The sequence below is a fragment of the Grampus griseus genome, assembly GCF_964374135.1.
Source record: "Grampus griseus genome assembly, chromosome: 5".
Lineage (NCBI taxonomy): Eukaryota > Metazoa > Chordata > Mammalia > Artiodactyla > Delphinidae > Grampus > Grampus griseus.
Genome location: NC_138998.1, coordinates 94,851,626 through 94,868,445, shown reverse-complemented (window position 1 = coordinate 94,868,445; position 16,820 = coordinate 94,851,626). Strand labels below are relative to the sequence as shown.

General features: G+C 42.3%; 1 protein-coding gene across 2 annotated transcripts in view; it reads left to right on the top strand.

Moving 5' to 3' along the window:
• The first annotated feature begins 6,718 nt into the window (after positions 1 to 6,718).
• The window catches only part of NXPE3 (neurexophilin and PC-esterase domain family member 3), a 49,865-nt gene continuing 39,763 nt past the window's right edge, over positions 6,719 to 16,820 (top strand). For both annotated transcript variants that reach the window (XM_082654132.1, XM_082654131.1), the window contains exons 1-3: positions 6,719 to 6,875; positions 7,520 to 7,631; positions 8,940 to 9,228. In XM_082654132.1, coding sequence (XP_082510258.1) covers positions 9,136 to 9,228 — 93 coding nt within the window. In that variant the 5' untranslated portion in view covers positions 6,719 to 6,875; positions 7,520 to 7,631; positions 8,940 to 9,135. The remainder of the gene's footprint in view (positions 6,876 to 7,519; positions 7,632 to 8,939; positions 9,229 to 16,820) is intronic.

Here is a 16,820-nt window from a genome sequence, read left to right as displayed (position 1 = left end):
GGAAGCCCCAAATGAATATGTTTTACAGATGTATGACATAAACTCACTGAAGGGGATAGGAAAAAGGGAGATGACCTAAGTAACTTTGGAAAATTGTTTTGACTGTATACTGTGTCAGTCCGTTTGGGCTGCTATAACAGAATACCATAGACTGGGTGGCTTATAAACAACAGAAATTTATTTTTCAGTTCTGAAGGCTGGAAATCCAAGAACAAGGCATTCAGTGTCTGGTGAGGGCCAGCTTCCTGTTTCATAGATGGCCATTTTCTCACTGTGTCATCATATGGTGGAAGGGGTGAAGGAACCCTCTGGGGAGAGTGGAGCAAAGGAATACGCATTAAGTCTGAAACAGGGAAAAATACTCCCAAACAAGGCAACAAGCTCAGCACAAGCCACAAGCTTTTACCTCTTGGTCAGGAAGTGTTCCAAGCCAAAGCCTCATGCCTGAAAGACTGCCTTTCCCAACAAGAGGCAATTAAGGTTAAATGAGATCATAAGGCTGTGGCCCTAACCTGATGAGAATGGTGTCTTTATAAGAGGAGGCAGAGACACCAGAGAGTTCTCATTCTCTCTGCCATGTAAGGACACATTGAGAAGGCTTATCTACAAGCCAGGAAGGGAACTCTCACCAGGAACTGAATCAACTGGCATCTTGAACTGGGGCTTCCAGCCTCCAGAACTGTGAGAAAATAAATTTCTGTTGTTTAAGCCACTCAGCCCATGGCACCCTGAGCAGACTAATACAGGCACCAAATACCTCTTCTAGTCTCCACCCTTGGCAGCATCCTCTCACTGTCTGTGGTGTTTTGGAATAAGGTGGTTGGTATCCAATGTGACAGCAGTCACTTATTTTGAACAATGGCTTGATGGTTCTTCTGGCCCAAATTTCAGTCACTTGTTCAAAAAGAGGAAGCAAAGGAACTGAATCAGGAGCTGACATGGACTCAGGAGTGCTTATGCAGCAAGCTTCTGCCATCAGAGATGGAGCCAGACTTGCTGGTGAATACCTCTCAAGTTAGCTGCATCATAAACAAGCTTAATTTGCTTTTGTTTATCTAAACTTAGGATCCGTTCTTTGTTTTACTTAGAGAAATAAAATTTAGTAACATTAGCATCTAAACCATTTCTGCAGACAGGTCAGAAATGACCAGTTCCTTCGGTTTCATAACAAAATATACAAACCTATGTTCTCATTTTTTTCTCCCAGCTCAAAGTTAGGTTATCATAAATGCAACATTTAGAAATTCCTTATGCTATGTCATAACCTGAGATAGGGAATTCAACAGGAAGAGATTTGGGACACTCTTTTAGGTACTTTTCATTTGTCTTCTCACTTATTCCTAAGTGCAGGTGGTGTTGCCCCTAATTTACAGTTGAGGAAATGAACTCAGAGAAATTAAGTACTTTGTTTGGGATGGCACTGCTAATAAGAGACAAAGCTGTGAATTAGACTGAGTCAGGCTAGGATCCAAAGTGCATGTTTTTTTTGTACAGTAGTACTCTCCACTGGGAGTGTGGTGACTTTGCAGTCAGAGATCTTTTAAGAATCTAGTAGTGATGGACAGGCATCTCTGGTCCCTGCCACTCTTGTTTGTGTCTGTAATAACTGTAAAATATAAGATCACTAACATGCCTTAGGGTTCTGAGTGCCTGTGTGAATGGGGGTTAATAAGGCTCACCAATGGTCCAAAATCATGACTAGGAGCCAGCATGTCCTATTTAAGTATTAGCCACTTGCCAGACAGCCAAACTGTGAAAGACAGGTGGCAGGGAGTCCACCTACTGGAAGATGGGACTTAGAGCAGAAGCCTATTATATGGGGCTGTTGATCATTAGGCACAGAGGCAATGGAAACCACCTTTTATGAGTCCAAAAGGCTGATCCTCGAGAAAGAAGAATGAAATGATTACTCCAGAAGAGACTGCCCCATGTAGAACCTCCTTTTATTCCAGTCATATGGGTCACCCATGCATGCAGGTCTGACATGAAAACTTCTGAATGAGCACATAGAGTCCATTGTGGTCAGTAAATGTCAAATATTTTGACCTTGGAACAATAGTCTTGGGCAGTCTACTTTTGGTTTTTTTTTGTTGTTTATTTGTTTGTCTTTTTGGCTGTGTTGGGTCTTCGTTGCTGTGAGCAGGCTTTCTCTAGTTGCAGCGAGCGGGGGCTACTCTTCGTTGTGGTGTCGGGTTTCTTGCTGTGGTGCCTTCTCTTGTTGTGGACCATGGGCGCTAGGGCCAGGGCTTCAGTAGTTGCAGCACACCTGCTCAGCAGTTGGCAAGGGAAGGCCCTGGAGCACATGGGTGGGGCAGTCTACTTTTAGAGGCTGCGTTTTGCTGGGATAAACTGGGGTTAACCCCACTGTGTTCCCAGCCCTGAGGAACACGGAGCACCCCTGCCATCTCTTCCGGTTTCCTGAGCAAGTGCTTCTGTCTTCAAAGGGCTCTCAGTTCCTGAACTTCACATAGTTGCTACAGATGTTTTACTGCTTAGAAGAAAGTCCAAAATAGGATTACCTAGAATTCGGGTGTGTGTGGGGCGAGTATTCAGGTCTTTTTGCTGGAAGACCCATGTCACGTACAGGGCGAGTAAAAGCAAAAGGGTTGTTTTAAGGGCTAACAGAATACGTCCACTAATTTCAAGCAAGGAAAGATTCAAGGACCCAATGGCTCTCTGCTGGAGCTTGGCAAATCTTTTTTTTTTTTTTAATTAATTAATTTTGGCTGCCTGGGGTCTTCATTGCGGTGCGCAGGCTTCTCATTGCAGTGGCTTCTCTTTGTTGTGGAGCATGGGCTCTAGGCATGCAGCCTTCAGTAGTTGCAGCACGCGGGCTCAGTAGTCGTGGCTCACAGGCTCTAGAGCGCAGGCTCAATAGTTGGGGTGCACGGGCTTAGTTGCTCTGCAGCATGTGGGATCTTCCCGGACCAGGGCTGGAACCGTTGTCCCCTGCATTGGCAGGTGGATTCTTAACCACTGCGCCACCAGGGAAGCCCCAGCTTGGCAAATCTTATTTCTCTGGTGCAGGGAACAAAACATTGCGCCACTGAGCGGAAAGACGGCCCAAGTAGGGGCATCTGGGGTTTGGTCACTTAGGCAGAGAAGACAAAAGCTTCGAAATGGATGCTCCCTGGGGAAACCCTGATGTCTGAGGGCGACAGGAGCTGGGGTCCTGATAGGGGCCAGAGCTCAGACCACAGGGCGACAGCAGCAGGACACCCTCCCGCGTGAGCCCAGTGGTGCGGAGCTCGACAGGCGCCAACTCTGCGTCCTTGCTCCGGGGGACGCTTGCGCTCCAAGCCCGCGGCTGTCAGTCAGCGCCCTCGGTCCGCCCCTCCCAGAGCTTAACCAATCGCAGCCGGGGGTCGGGGGTGAGGCGACACAGCTGGTCCCGGAAGCCGGGGCCAGGCGGCCTGGTGCAGCTGCGGCGGGCGTTGGGGTACCCGGCAGCCGGAGGGCGCACGTCGGGAGGCCAGAGCGGAGGTGAGTGCCAGCCTGCGGCTTGTGCTCCAGGGCCGGGCCGGGCCGAGCCTCTGCCGCCCGAGCGAACCATTGCCTGGCTCCTCCCGGGCGCCTCTCGGCTGCTAAGCCCCTTCCTCCGCGCTTTGGCTCCCGAGCTCCCGGCCCGGTGCAGAGGAGCTGCAGCCTCGGGGTCATGGCTGGGGCATCTGAACCTGGAACGGGAGGCTCCGGCCCAAGGCGGGGCAGAGTTAAAGCCACTGGCTGCCGCAGCCTTGGTCCGGAGTAGCCCGAGCTGTAGCCGGTCCCTGGGCGGGGCTGGGCGCGAGCATCTCCATCCTCAGCTTTCTCGACTTGCTGCAACACCCGCAGGAGCAGCCGCAGCGCGGCGGAGCCCAGACTTCCGGGCCGCTAAAGACCCCTTCCCCTAATACCTTTTCTAAGCGAGTGCGGGGCACTTGGAGACGCCTCCCTCCTCTGCCCGCATCTCCAGTCTAATCGCTGCTCCGAGACCCCGCTGCCTCTTGGCTGGCGGTCCTCTAATGCGTTGGACTATTCTGGTTTTACTGAGCTGTCGTTTTGGGACATCAGATTGAGGTCACTTGGGTAAAGTGTGACTCTACAAGGTGTGATGTGGAGACTCTGCCTGGCCTGTCGCTCATCTCCACTTGATCAAAGACCACTAGTGTGGTGGTAAGAGGGGTTCACAGGATTTATACAAAATTTGTAATTGTCTGTAAAATTTTCCTTGCTTTCATTATTTATTCTAAAGGAGGATTGTTGCCACATTTTCTAAAGAATAAAGGATCACGCTGCTCTGATGGATCTCTCCCCTTCTCACTGTGGTTAATTATCATTCGGAACATCAGCGTGCTCTTGAAGCTGGCGGCACTCCCAGACCCTGGTAACTGTCTCAGTCCACGCAGTAGAACAGCACACTGTTCCTCCATAGTGTTTGGGCTCCGCTTTCCTTTGACTGTGTTTAACATCTTCTGTGTCTTTCATCCTCACAATCTCTCTGGGCCTGATACAGTGCAGTTATTTGTTATTGAGAAAGGAAACGAAGGGCTAGATCCCTGAAGTAGGGTTGGCTATCCCCATTGACCCAGAATCGGATTGTCCTGGAGGGACAATGTAAGTTACAATTCAAGCATCATTTCTGAAAGGCCATCCCTGAGCAATTTGTACAAATAAGACCCTCTGGCCACTCTATACCATTGGTTCTCCTAGCTGGCAGTGTATTATAATTATCTGCAGACCTTAAATAAAAACTGTTTCTCGGGCCCTACTCCTATGGATTCTGATCCAGTTGGTTGAGTGGAATGCAGGCATTGGTATTTTTATAAGCTTCTGGGATGATAATTAATGGGCATGCAAGGTTAAAGACCACCGCCTATCAACATGCCCTATTTTTTTCTTATAGCGCTTATTGCTCTGTGACTTATTTAACTGATTTGTTTACTTCTCTACCCTACTGCCCCCGGGTATTATGAAAGCATTGGGGTGCTGCTTTGAAAGAAGAGAAGGCCTATGTGAGTCAGCATTTTGGGCATGTGAGATGGGGGTACATGAAAGAGAAATGGAATGGAATATGGGGAAACAAGTCCTGTAGACTTCTGTCCCTGTGTAGACTCCTGTCCCTGCTTCATTTTTATCCAAGGATTGATCTTATTTGGTTGACCCATCATCATCATGGTCTTGGATGAGTCTCCAGTTCTTTCTCTAGACGTTCCCCTGTTAAGTTTCAAGGTTTTACTCAGCACCCTATGAAATACAGCTGATCTTTGGAAAGTTCGAGATATGAACATTTAAGTCGGGATATATTCCATGTAAATCTGTGCTTTTGTCTTTTATGTGTGGGGTCCTTGTATTCTGAATTAAAATTCTAGATACTTGCTCTGACAAGTACATCTATGTGGCTGGCAGGTCAGAGTATTTAGGATGGGGACTGTTCCAGAAACTGGGTGTGTGGTTGTTCAGTAATGTATTGTTTTTGTGTAGTGGTTGTCTAGGATCGTTAGCCCCCCCAGAGGGTGGGGTTGCTGCCTAATTTTTATTTATTTATTTTTGGCTGCGTTGGGTCTGTGTTGCTGCGCGCGGGCTTTCTCTAGTTGCGGCGAGCAGGCTTCAGTAGTTTAGCACGCGGGCTCTAGAGTGCAGGCTCAGTAATTGTGGCACACAGGCTTAATTGCTCCGTGGCATGTGGGATCTTCCCGGACCAGGGCTGGAACCCGTGTCCCCTGCATTGGCAGGCGGATTCTTAACCACTGCGCCACCTGGGAAGCCCCTAATTTTCTTTTTAGTACTGAACTCAAGTATTTCATTTGTGTTACTGACAATTGTAATTCCAAGTGATATAAGCAATCACTTTGTAATTCTCTTGTGAGATGGGGGTAGGAGGTCAGGTGCCTAATGGCAGTATAGGGTTGTTGCCACAGGCCATAAAGAATTTAGATTGGCTGGTAAATAGTCTTAATCAAAATTTGGCAAAACAGACCCAGCAGACCATGGATTTTACTTTTTGCTTGTCATTTGAACATAAATATGAAGCATGGATAAGTGGTGCTCTAACATTTCAGAAAGATTTGAAAACAAGACTGCTCAAGTTGAGATTCCTCATGGAGTGATCACAACTTTTAGATGTGTCCAGATACTTCTTGTTTTCTCTAGTGGTAGGATGGGTCATTGAACTACATGATGATTCTAGTCTATAAGAAAATAAGGACCTACTGTATAGCACAGGGAACTCTACTCAATACTCTGTAATGGCCTATATGGGAAAAGAATCTAAAAAGGAGTGGATATATATATATATATATGTATAATTGATTCACTTTGCTGTACCCCTGAAATCAGCACAGCATTGTAAATCAACTATACTCCAATAAAAATTTAAAAAAAAAGAAAAATAACATATGGAGCTTTCATCTGTGGTTTATATTTTTTCCAGTTATGTTGCTATTTATAAGGTTTTGACCTTTAGCTCAGATCTGAGAATGATTTGCCCTATGTAAGTTCATGAATATAAATAGCCACTTATTGTTGGGTTTTTTTTTTTTATTACTAGGAAAGGAAATGTTCCTATCCTTATTCCGCCCACTACTTTGTACTGAAATCTATGTACATCTCTTTGCTATAAAATTGTATTCTTGATTTCAAATATATTTTCCTTTGCTTCATTTTCAATATCTTTAACCTGTATTTCATGTGCTTATCTCTGTTGCAGCAGGAAGAATGGTATAAAAATGAAAAACTTCAACATGTGCTTCGAATGTGACAAGAAAAGAATAAGGGCTCTCACAATTGCTTGAGTTCAGATTTTACACTGGAAGGAAAGTTAGATGTAAACCCTAATTTCTTAGTTCTAATAAGTATCTCTTCTTGGGAACTGGAAATTTCCAAAAAAAAAAAAAAAGGTAAATTAAATTCAATTATATTTTTTAATTTTTTGGTTGATCTAGGAAACTTTTTTTTTAGAGTCATTCCTATCTAGCACTGTTGTTCTTACTCAATTCTAAGGCAATTTGAGATACCAAATGATATTTTCCTGCTCTCTTTGCAAATAGATTTCTTGCTATAATGCCTAGGTTTTATACTTGTAGGAAAAACCCAGAAATCTGTTACAGATTTCTTTTTTCACTTTGGAATCTTTCATTTTAAATTTGTTTTCTCATATCTGATTTAATGCCTTGTTTCTCCTTATAAGCTCATCTTTAATTATTACTTTTAGAAACCAGCTTTTTTCTTTATATTTGTGAGTTTTATTTCCTGGTGAAGATGAAGGAGAAAAACAAAAACCACCCAGAGGTGACAACCATCAACATTTTAGTATGTGTCTTTTCAAAGAGAGGTCTGTCTAGTACACCTCATCTAGTAGTACACCTGTATCTACTTAGGTGTACAGATGGATCTCTCAATCTCAGTGTTCCACCTACTTGTAGCAGGAAGTCAGATCTTTTCCTGGCATGACCTTCCATGATGATTTTTATAAGAAGTCCCTGGCTGTGAGGGGCTTCTTGCATGTTTGCATTGCTGCCTATAAGGCCTTTCGTTCCTTCAGCTCTGAAGTCTGCTGCCCTTGTGCCGTCCTTCTGCGCCACTGACCATTGCTGTGCTGCTGCTGAACAGCTCTGAACCACACTGACGTCCTCTGAGCTGCTGGCCTTTCCACAGTACGTAGACCACGGCTAACGTGGTGCAGTGGAGTATTATCTTTGGTATATCATGTAAAGAGCTAAGTACTGGGAAGGAATCAAAAAGTATGATACATTGTTATCCTTAAGTTGCTTTTCTCTGATATATAGTTTCTGTTTTTTTTAAAATATAGTCTTAATTCGTATAGAGTAGTTGGGGAGATGAGAAATGAATAGAAATACAGAGATCAGCTGAGAAGTGAAAAACGTAAGTGTTGTGGGAATTCTGAGGATGGAAAGCATACTGGAATAGCTTAGCCTTGTCTCCTTTATGAAGCTGGGGTGAGGAAGTGTTGTTGTATGTCCTTGTGGTATGGGACTTGTGGTATGGTAACGTATTAGACCAGAAGAGTGGAGGAGTGAGGGAAGAGGGGGCTTGCCAGGTCCAACACAAAACTGTAGGAGTATTGGTACAGCTGAGGGAGTCTGAAGTCCTCTGCACTGTGGTTATGCACCCTTTTCACCTTTACCTCTCTATCCTGCCTTGCATGGAAAGCCTCACTGGGAACTAAACACTAACATTTTCACTGCTTACCTATATCATAAAAGCAGCTGGGGAGAGCATTTTAAAATAATTACGTGGAAGAACAGTTAGGAGCCACATACTCTCAAGTCTTCTGCCTCTAGCAGGTGTGATGAAGGATTTCGGTGAGCTGTTACTCCTGAAGCTTAGCTTTCCTCTCCTACATCTTCAGGGCAGGTGTCTTTCCTCCTGTGCCTTGTTACTCAGCTGAGGGGGCATCAGAACCACATGTGTGGTGAGGGAGCCAGAAACCCAAAGGGTGTTTCCTGTCTCCTGCCATACAGAGGGATGGCATCCCTGTTTTCCAGAGGTTATCAGAATGGTTTGCACCTAATCCCAGATCTTCTCATAAAATCACAGGTTTTCTTCTTACTGCTCTTTAAATATAATTACTCTAGTAATGTAATAAAACTTAAACTGTAAGGGAAGGGAAGTGGTTTTATTTACTTAGACCTCTTTAGAATATTAACACTTGAATTTTGTAATTTCTAAGGGTTTGAAGATACTCTTCTTTGCTCTCTTAAAAGTTAAAACCTAAATAGGTAGTAGGACAAATATCCCTGTATTTACACAGAAGCCTGGAGCTGGGTTTAAGTAGATTGTCCAGATATGGAATAGATGTTACTGTGCTCTGTTTCTTTGCTTTCTCTTATGACTTTGGGTCTTCAGTAAGGTTAAGGAAGAGGAAATATGGTGTCTTTCCTTTTACTCCACTCTAAGCTGTTGTAATTGGTAATCTGTTTTCTCATCTCCCCTCTTCGAAGGAGTCCTTTGGAGAAAAATGTGCTTCTTAAATCAACCCCAGTTGCTCTTTTATACAAAGAACTCGTAAGTAAACTAGCAGAAAAGAAGCAAGTCAAACTGAAAGCTCATCTGCCGCTCAGAAAAACAAAGACATGGCGTTTTAAGGAGTGAAGGGAGCATGGTGTCGGCCATGGGTGATCAAGACACAGCCAGACAATGTGGATCAGTTTCTTCAAACTACGTTTTTTCTGCTGTCTGCTTGCAGTATTGATGGTGGTAGTGCTGGTCATCAATGTCACTCAGGTGGAGGTGAGTACTCAGCATGCTGCTTCATAACTAAGGGAACCAAGTCGAGGGATTTGGGGCTAATTAGCCTGGAAAGTGTTGATCATCCGGAAACTTATCTCAGTCACAGTTCCCGTTTTCATTCATTCAATAAGTGTTTGAGTGCCTTCAATGGTTATATACTGTGCTAGTCACCAAAGGTGTGGTGGTTTCTTCACTATGGAGTTCGTATTCTAAATGTGCATGGGAGAAAATAAGAGTAATAAGTAATCATAGAATATAATAATAAATGATAATTAGAAATTGTGAGAAGTACTGTAGAGAAAAGAAAGTGGGTTCTCTAGAGTAGCTTTAGAGTGATGAAAGAAAGTCTTTCAAGGAGGGGACCTTTTAGCCGACTCCTGGCAGAAAGCTGGAGTATTTCAGGGGAGGGAGATGATGATGTCTGTTTGTTTTTTGTTGTTTTTAAATTTATTTATTTTTGGCTGCTTTGGGTCTTTGTTGGTGTGTGCAGGCTTTCTCTAGTTATGGTGAGCAGGGGCTACTCTTCCTTGCGGTATGTGGGCTTCTCATTGCGACGGCTTCTCTTGTTGTGGAGCACGGGCTCTAGGCGTGCGGGCTTCAGTAGTTGTGGTGCACGGGCTTAGTTGCCCTGCGGCATGTGGGATCTTCCCAGACCAGGGCTCGAACCTGTGTCCCCTGCACTGGCAGGCGAATTCTTAACCACTGCGCCAGCAGGGAAGTCCGATGAGTCTGTTTTGAAGACTGGGTGTGGTGCTCAGGACAGGGACCATGTCTTATTGAACCCTCACAAGTGCCTGGCATCGAGAAGGTACTTAGTAGTAGTCGCCTCTCCCCCCTCTTCCATTCCCTTCATGAACTCACATATCACCAAAATTTGTAGAGTATTTTTTATATAAACTGATGCTGTACTTTTAATTTTGTTGGCTTGTGGTACTTCTCAGGTTATAGGTTGAACTTAATTATGGTATTTTTTTGGTTTTTGGATTTTGCTGTAGACTGAATGTTTGTGTCTCTCAAACATCCCGGCCCTGTGGGAGCTCAGGTTACTGTTTTCTCTCATGGTTTCGTGTGGTTCTTTCCCCAGCCTCCAGGAGTTTCCTTACACACATGTGCTCTTCAGTACTCTGCTGAATACTTAATTAGGACTCTCTGTAGATCTCCTGAGTTCTGTGTGCAGCTGTCTCCTACTGTTACTGTCCTGTGGATTCTAATCAGCTTGGTCTTTTAAGACTCTCAGCTCATCTCCTCAATTTAGGGGGTTTTCCAGGCTCCACCTGCGTTCCCCTCTTGCTGCTGCAGCCTGGAGGTGCTCTCAAGGCTGTAAGCAAAGGGCAATCAGTCATAGGGATCACTTCCTGTATTTCCCATCTTTCAGGCGTCATGTCTTTTGTTGTCTGATGTGCGGTGTCTGGAAAACCACTGTTTCAGGTGGAGGAGTGGATCTCACTGTTTCTGTATCTTGGCTGCAAGTGGAAGTCTGAGGGACTTGCATTTGAGGGGAAAGAGTTCATAGAGGAGCTGGAGAGAAGGATTAATGGACCAAGGGGAGGAGGAGAGGATGGGACCTAGAGTACAGATGGAGCAATAACTATGTAGAATGAGGGACATGGTACACTGTGAGTGTTCTTGTTATCATTTTATTATTAATTATGTAGGAGGAGCCATGCTCCTTCCTCTGACCTAAGAGGGAAAAATGTCATAATGGTTGGCAGTGTAGATACATTTGCTGCTGGAAGGTAAGACATTGAGGGAGTTCTTCCTTAGACAGGAGGTGGAAGGTGGAAGGAGGGTGGAGCCCAGGAGGTTGGTACATAGGGGCTTGAAAGAATGGGGGTGGAAGATGGAGCTGACCCTGCACGATGATAGCGGGGCAATAACTTTCAAGATCATATGTGTGCATGGCGCTTACTTGCATTGGTTTTGTGAGTGTGTGTTTTGTTTTACCACGTTCAACAGCCTGGGTGTAAGAAAAGAGAGGATAGTTGTGTAGGTCTAGGATGGCCGAGGAGGTAGGCGAAAGAGAGACTTGAGAGGTTAGGCCATAGTCCCACGTCGTTATTGTCATTATACTCAGGAAGAAATGTTAGGAATTATTGTTAGGAATTCCCCTAATAGCCCTGCTGTAGTTCTTGGAAACTTCTGGAGAATGTCCGCTAACAGCTGTAGCTATCTGCACGAACACAAACTGAACAATAATGGAGAAGGGAGGTGCCAGTAATATAAATGATGTAGGACAATTTTAATATTGAAAATATAAATAGATCTTTTAGTGGAGTGTGGTGAGACACTTCCCCTCGTCTAAAGAGGTTATCTTGTCCAGGCTGAGAGTACTGTTATGACTTCTAAACTGTTCAATTTATTACTATGATGATAATTGTTAAAGAAGCTTGGGGTGGGGATTGGGGAGTGGGAAAGGCTCTGATCCTTGGCCGTCTCCCGTCCCTTAATCCCTGGTCTGTCCTAGGCTTCTGATCCTGATTGTACTCTCCTTGCAATTACAGTATCTGAGTATTTTCTAAAAAGCACAGATTCAATTTTAATTAAAAATATCACATAAGAAAATTAACCATCACAGGTGGTAAGGGGAGAAAAAGCATTTTCAAATATGCCAAATTCAGAGTTGGGTAAGATAAACAAACAACAAACAACACTAAATGCAGCAAATATTCTTTCCATTGGTAACAGGTCTCTTTCATGTTTTTGTTTCCTCATCTCATGCTCAAGTTAGTCTCCCTTATATTGTATATGCGGAGTTTTTTGAAATTTAAGAAAGGAATATTTCCTTTGTCACGACTATTACATTTTTACTTAGTTTTCCAACATAAAATGTGGTTAGATACTTTAAATTCTTCAGCTTCTGAAACATTAATAAAGATTTATTGAATGAAAGTTGAATAAATTTGAAATAATTCATGGGTGTTTAAAAAATACAAATCCTGGGGCATCCCGTCTGCTCCATCTCAGATGTATCACACCAAAATCCCCACATTTCCTAAGATTTGGCCAAATTCAGTTAAACAAATAGAGGAACAAATAAGATCCACAAACTAGCAAAACCTCTCTAGTTAGGTGATTGTGAGTAGAGCAACTACTATAGTGAATTCACAGATTTCTGAATTTCTAGACGTCTCCGAATGTAAAGGACTTATTATCATGTTGGTATATACGGTAGGCTGAATAAAGCCCCCAAAGATGTCAGTGTTTGAATTCTCAGAACCTGTGAATATGTTATCTGATAAAAGAGACTTTGCAGACAAGTTTAAGTTAAGAATCTTGAGATAAGGATATTATTCAGGATTATTTGGGTGGGCCCAATATAATCACATGGGTCTTTATAAGAGAGTGGCAAGAAGGTGGCGGTGATATGTTGATGGAAGTGGAGATTAGAATGATGCAGGTAGAAACCATGGGAGAAAAAATATCACATATGAGAAGGAGATGTATATCAATATCTAGCAAAAGTTTGTAGGGAGAATTCTCTGTTAGTTCTCTGTTAACCTCTCATTGAGCATGGCCTGTATTTATTTGTTTTTTCCTTATTCATTGATATTTTAAATATATATGTTTTCTGATTATGAAAACAATACCAGTGTATTAGGGCTTTTGGCTGCAAATAAAGCTGATTCAATCTGGCTTTAATATTAAGGAATAATATTCATTTAGAGTAGAAGTCAGGAGGTATAGTTGGGCATAATTCATTTTGCTACGTTGAGCATAGTTCAGGCTCCATTTCTCTGTAAGTCTCTCTCAGCTGTGCCCTCTGTGCATTAGCTTTGTCTATGGCATCCTCTTTCATGGTTGGATTTTAGGTTGCTGCCACAGCAACAGGTGGTTGCTTTCTTGTACATGTCCAGCTTGAGATACAATTTTTTCCCCAAAAATATTCTCAAGAGTTACTTGCATTTTTTTCATTGGCAAGTAAAATTCAGAGAGCTGTTCCCAGAGTACTGGTGGTGTCTGGATTCGGGTGCATGAATCCATCAGAAACATGCAGCAGCTTTTCATAGAACAGAATTGGGTCGCAGGCCCATTCCTGAATCAGTCACTTGGGATTATTCTTTGATCAGTCAGGCCCGCCCCTGAGCTGACAGGTCAGTAAACAGCAGTGTTGTGTTTCAGTAGACAGGAGTAAAACAGGCCTGTGGGACAGGCAAGCATAGTGTTCATTCCAGTCCACACCTTACAGTGGCTCCAGGAGAGACCATTAGTGTTTCCTCTTGGCTCTGAATCTAAAAAGATGGCAGACCTTGAAGCTGCCCTTGTTACTGGCCTAGAATAGGGTTATCATTTGGGAAAATTAAGTAAATTGACATTTTTGCATTCTTTTTCATTTTTAAGTAAAATTCAGGTGACTTAGCACCAAGCATCTGGTGATTCTTGGATTGGGCTGTATGGGTCACTTTGCTGGCCTTGAGTTGGTAGCTGGTGGCTACCCAAGGAACAAGAGTGACCATGGGAGAGGAAGAGAGGAAAAAGAAAGGAGAAGGAGGCATGCTGTGAGCACACAGTGCATGGTTTGGTCCTTAGTGGTTTGTCATAGCCTCACAACAACTAAAAATGAGAGGGAGGCTGGAATATTTCCTAAAACGTAATCAGTAGGTAAGGGAAATTTTTCTGTTTTTAAAAAATTGAGATATAATTTACATATAACGTTGTGTAAGTTTAAGGTGTATGATGTGTTGATTTGATACATTTATATATTGTAATATGATTACCACTATAGTGTTAGCTAGCACTTCTATCATGTCACATAATTATCATTTCTTTTTATGGTGAGAACAATTAAGATCTTGTTTGTTAGCAACTTTGAAGTTTGTTACATAAACTTATTATATTTATATTAATACAATAATACACTATTGTTGACTACAGTCACTATGCTATGCGTTTGATCTCTAGGACTTATTTATCTACTAGTTGCAAGCTTGTACCCTTAAACAATATCTCCCTAATTCCCCAATCCCCTAGCCCCTGGTAATCATTTTATTCTTTGTTTTCACGAGTTCAGCTTTTTTTTTTTTAACACTTTATTCCTTTTTTTTTTTTGGCCGCACCACGTGGCTTGTGGGATCTTAGTTCCCCAACCAGGGATTGAACCCGGGCCCTTGGCAGTGAAAGCATGGAGTCCTAACCACCGGACTGCCAGGGAATTGCGGAGTTCAGTTTGTTTAGATTTCACATATAAGTGATATGGCGTATTTGTCTTTCTCTGTCTGACTCATCTCACTTAGCATAATATTCCATTGTGTGTGTGTGTGTATATATATATATATATATACACACACTGCATTTTCTTTATTCATCCATCAGTGGACTTAGGTTCTTTCCATATCTTGGCTATTGTGAATAATGCTACAGTAAACATGGGTGTGCAGATATCTTTTTTTATACCTTTTTTCATTTCCTTAGGATATACACCCAGAAATGGGATTGCTGGATCATATGATAGTTAAATTTTTAATTTTTTGAGGAACCTTCATGCTGTTTCCTGTAGCAGCTGAACTAATTTACATTCCCAACAACAGTGTATAAGGGTTCCCTTCTCTCCCTATCTTCTTTATCTTCCTTATGGTAGCCATTCTAATAGGTGTGATGTGATATCTTATCATGGTATTGATTTGCATTTCCCTGATGATTAGTGATGTTGATCATCTTTTCATGTACCTGTTCACCATTTGGATGTCTTCTTTGGAAAAAATGTCTATTTAGTTCCTCTGCCCGTTTATTTATTTATGTATTTTTGGCTGTGTTGTGTTTTTGTTGCTGTGCACAGGCTTTCTCTAGTTGTGGCAAGTGGGGGCTACTCTTTGTTGCAGTGCGTGGGCTTCTCATTGTGGTGGCTTCTCTTGTTGCAGAGCACGGGCTCTAGGCACGTGGGCTCAGTAGTTGTGGCTCGTGGGCTCTAGAGCACAGGCTCAGTAGTTGTGGTGCATGGGCTTAGTTGCTCCACGGCATGTGGAATCTTCCCGAACCAGGGCTTGAACCTGTGTCCCCTGCATTGGCAGGCGGATTCTTAACCACTGTGCTACCAGGGAAGTCACCCTCTGCCCATTTTTAAAATTGGATTTTGTTGTTATTCTTATTGAGTTGTATGAGTTCTCTATATATGTTAGATAGTCACCCTTTATCTGATATATAGGTTGCAAATATTTCTCCCATTCCATAGGTTATCTTTTCATTTTATTGGAGCTATCTATTGCAGTGCAGAAGCTTTCTAGTTTGATATAATACCCCTTGTTGATTTTTGCTTTTGTTGCTTGTGCTTTTGGTGTCATATCTAAAAAAATCATTGCCAAGACCGATGCCAAGACACTTCTTCTTCTAGTATTTTACAGTATCAGATCTTATGTTTGTTTTTAATCCATTTTGAGTTCATTTTTGTGAGTGGTGTAAGATAGGGGTTCAATTTCATTTGTTTATTTGTGGTTAACCAGTCTTCCCAGCACCATTTTTGAAGAGACTATGCTTTCCTCATTGAGTATTTGTTTGCTCCCTTATCAAATGTTAGTTGACTGTTTATGTGGAGGTTTATTTCTGAACTCTTGATTGTATTCCATTGGTCTATATGTCTGTATTTATGCCAGTACCATACTGTTTTGATTACTATAGCTTGTAGTGCAGTTTGAAACCAGGATGTGTGATACCTTTAGATTTGTTCTTTTTTCTCAGGATTGCTTTGGCTATTTGGGATCTTTTGTTGTTCCACATAAATTTTCGGATTGTTTTTTCTATTACTGTGGAAAATGCCATTGGAATTTTGATAGGGTTTTCACTGGATCTATAGATGACTCTGTTAGTATAGGTGTTTTAACAATATTAATTCTTCCAATCTATGAACATGGGCTCTCTTTCCATTTGTTTATGTCTACTTCAGTTTCTTTCATCAAAGTTTTCATTGTATAGATCTTTCACTTCCTTGGTTAAATTTATTCCTAATTATTTTACTGTTTTTGATGCTACTGTGAATGGGATAGTTTTCTTTATTTTTTTCCAGATGTTTTGTTGTTAGTGTATAGAAATGCAATTTATTTCTGTATGTTGATTTTATATCCTGCAGCTTTACTGAATTTGTTGATTAGTTCCAACAGGTTTTTGATTGAGTCTTTAGGATTTTCTAAATACAGGTGACCCTTGAACAAGATGGGTTTAAACTGTATGGGTTCACTTATACATGGATTTTTTTCAGTAGTAAATACTACAGTACTACATAATCCACAGTTGGCTGAATCTATGGATGTGGAACTGCAGATATGGAGACATTGTGTCTAAGGAGGGCTGACTATAAGTTATATGCAGATTTTCGACTGTGTGGAGGGTAGGTGCCCCTAACCTCTGCATTGTTCAAGGGTCAACTGTATGAGATGATATCATCTTCAAATAATGACAATTTTACTTCTTCATTTCTGATTTGGATGCCTTTTATTTCTTTGTCTTGCCTAATTACTCTAGCTGACACTTATAGTGCTATGTTGAATCAGAGTGGTGACTGTGGACATCCTTGTCTTGTTCTTGATTTTAGAATAAAAGCTTTTAATCTTTCACCATTGAGTGTGATATTAGCTGTGGGTTTGTTGTAAATAGCCTTTATTAAA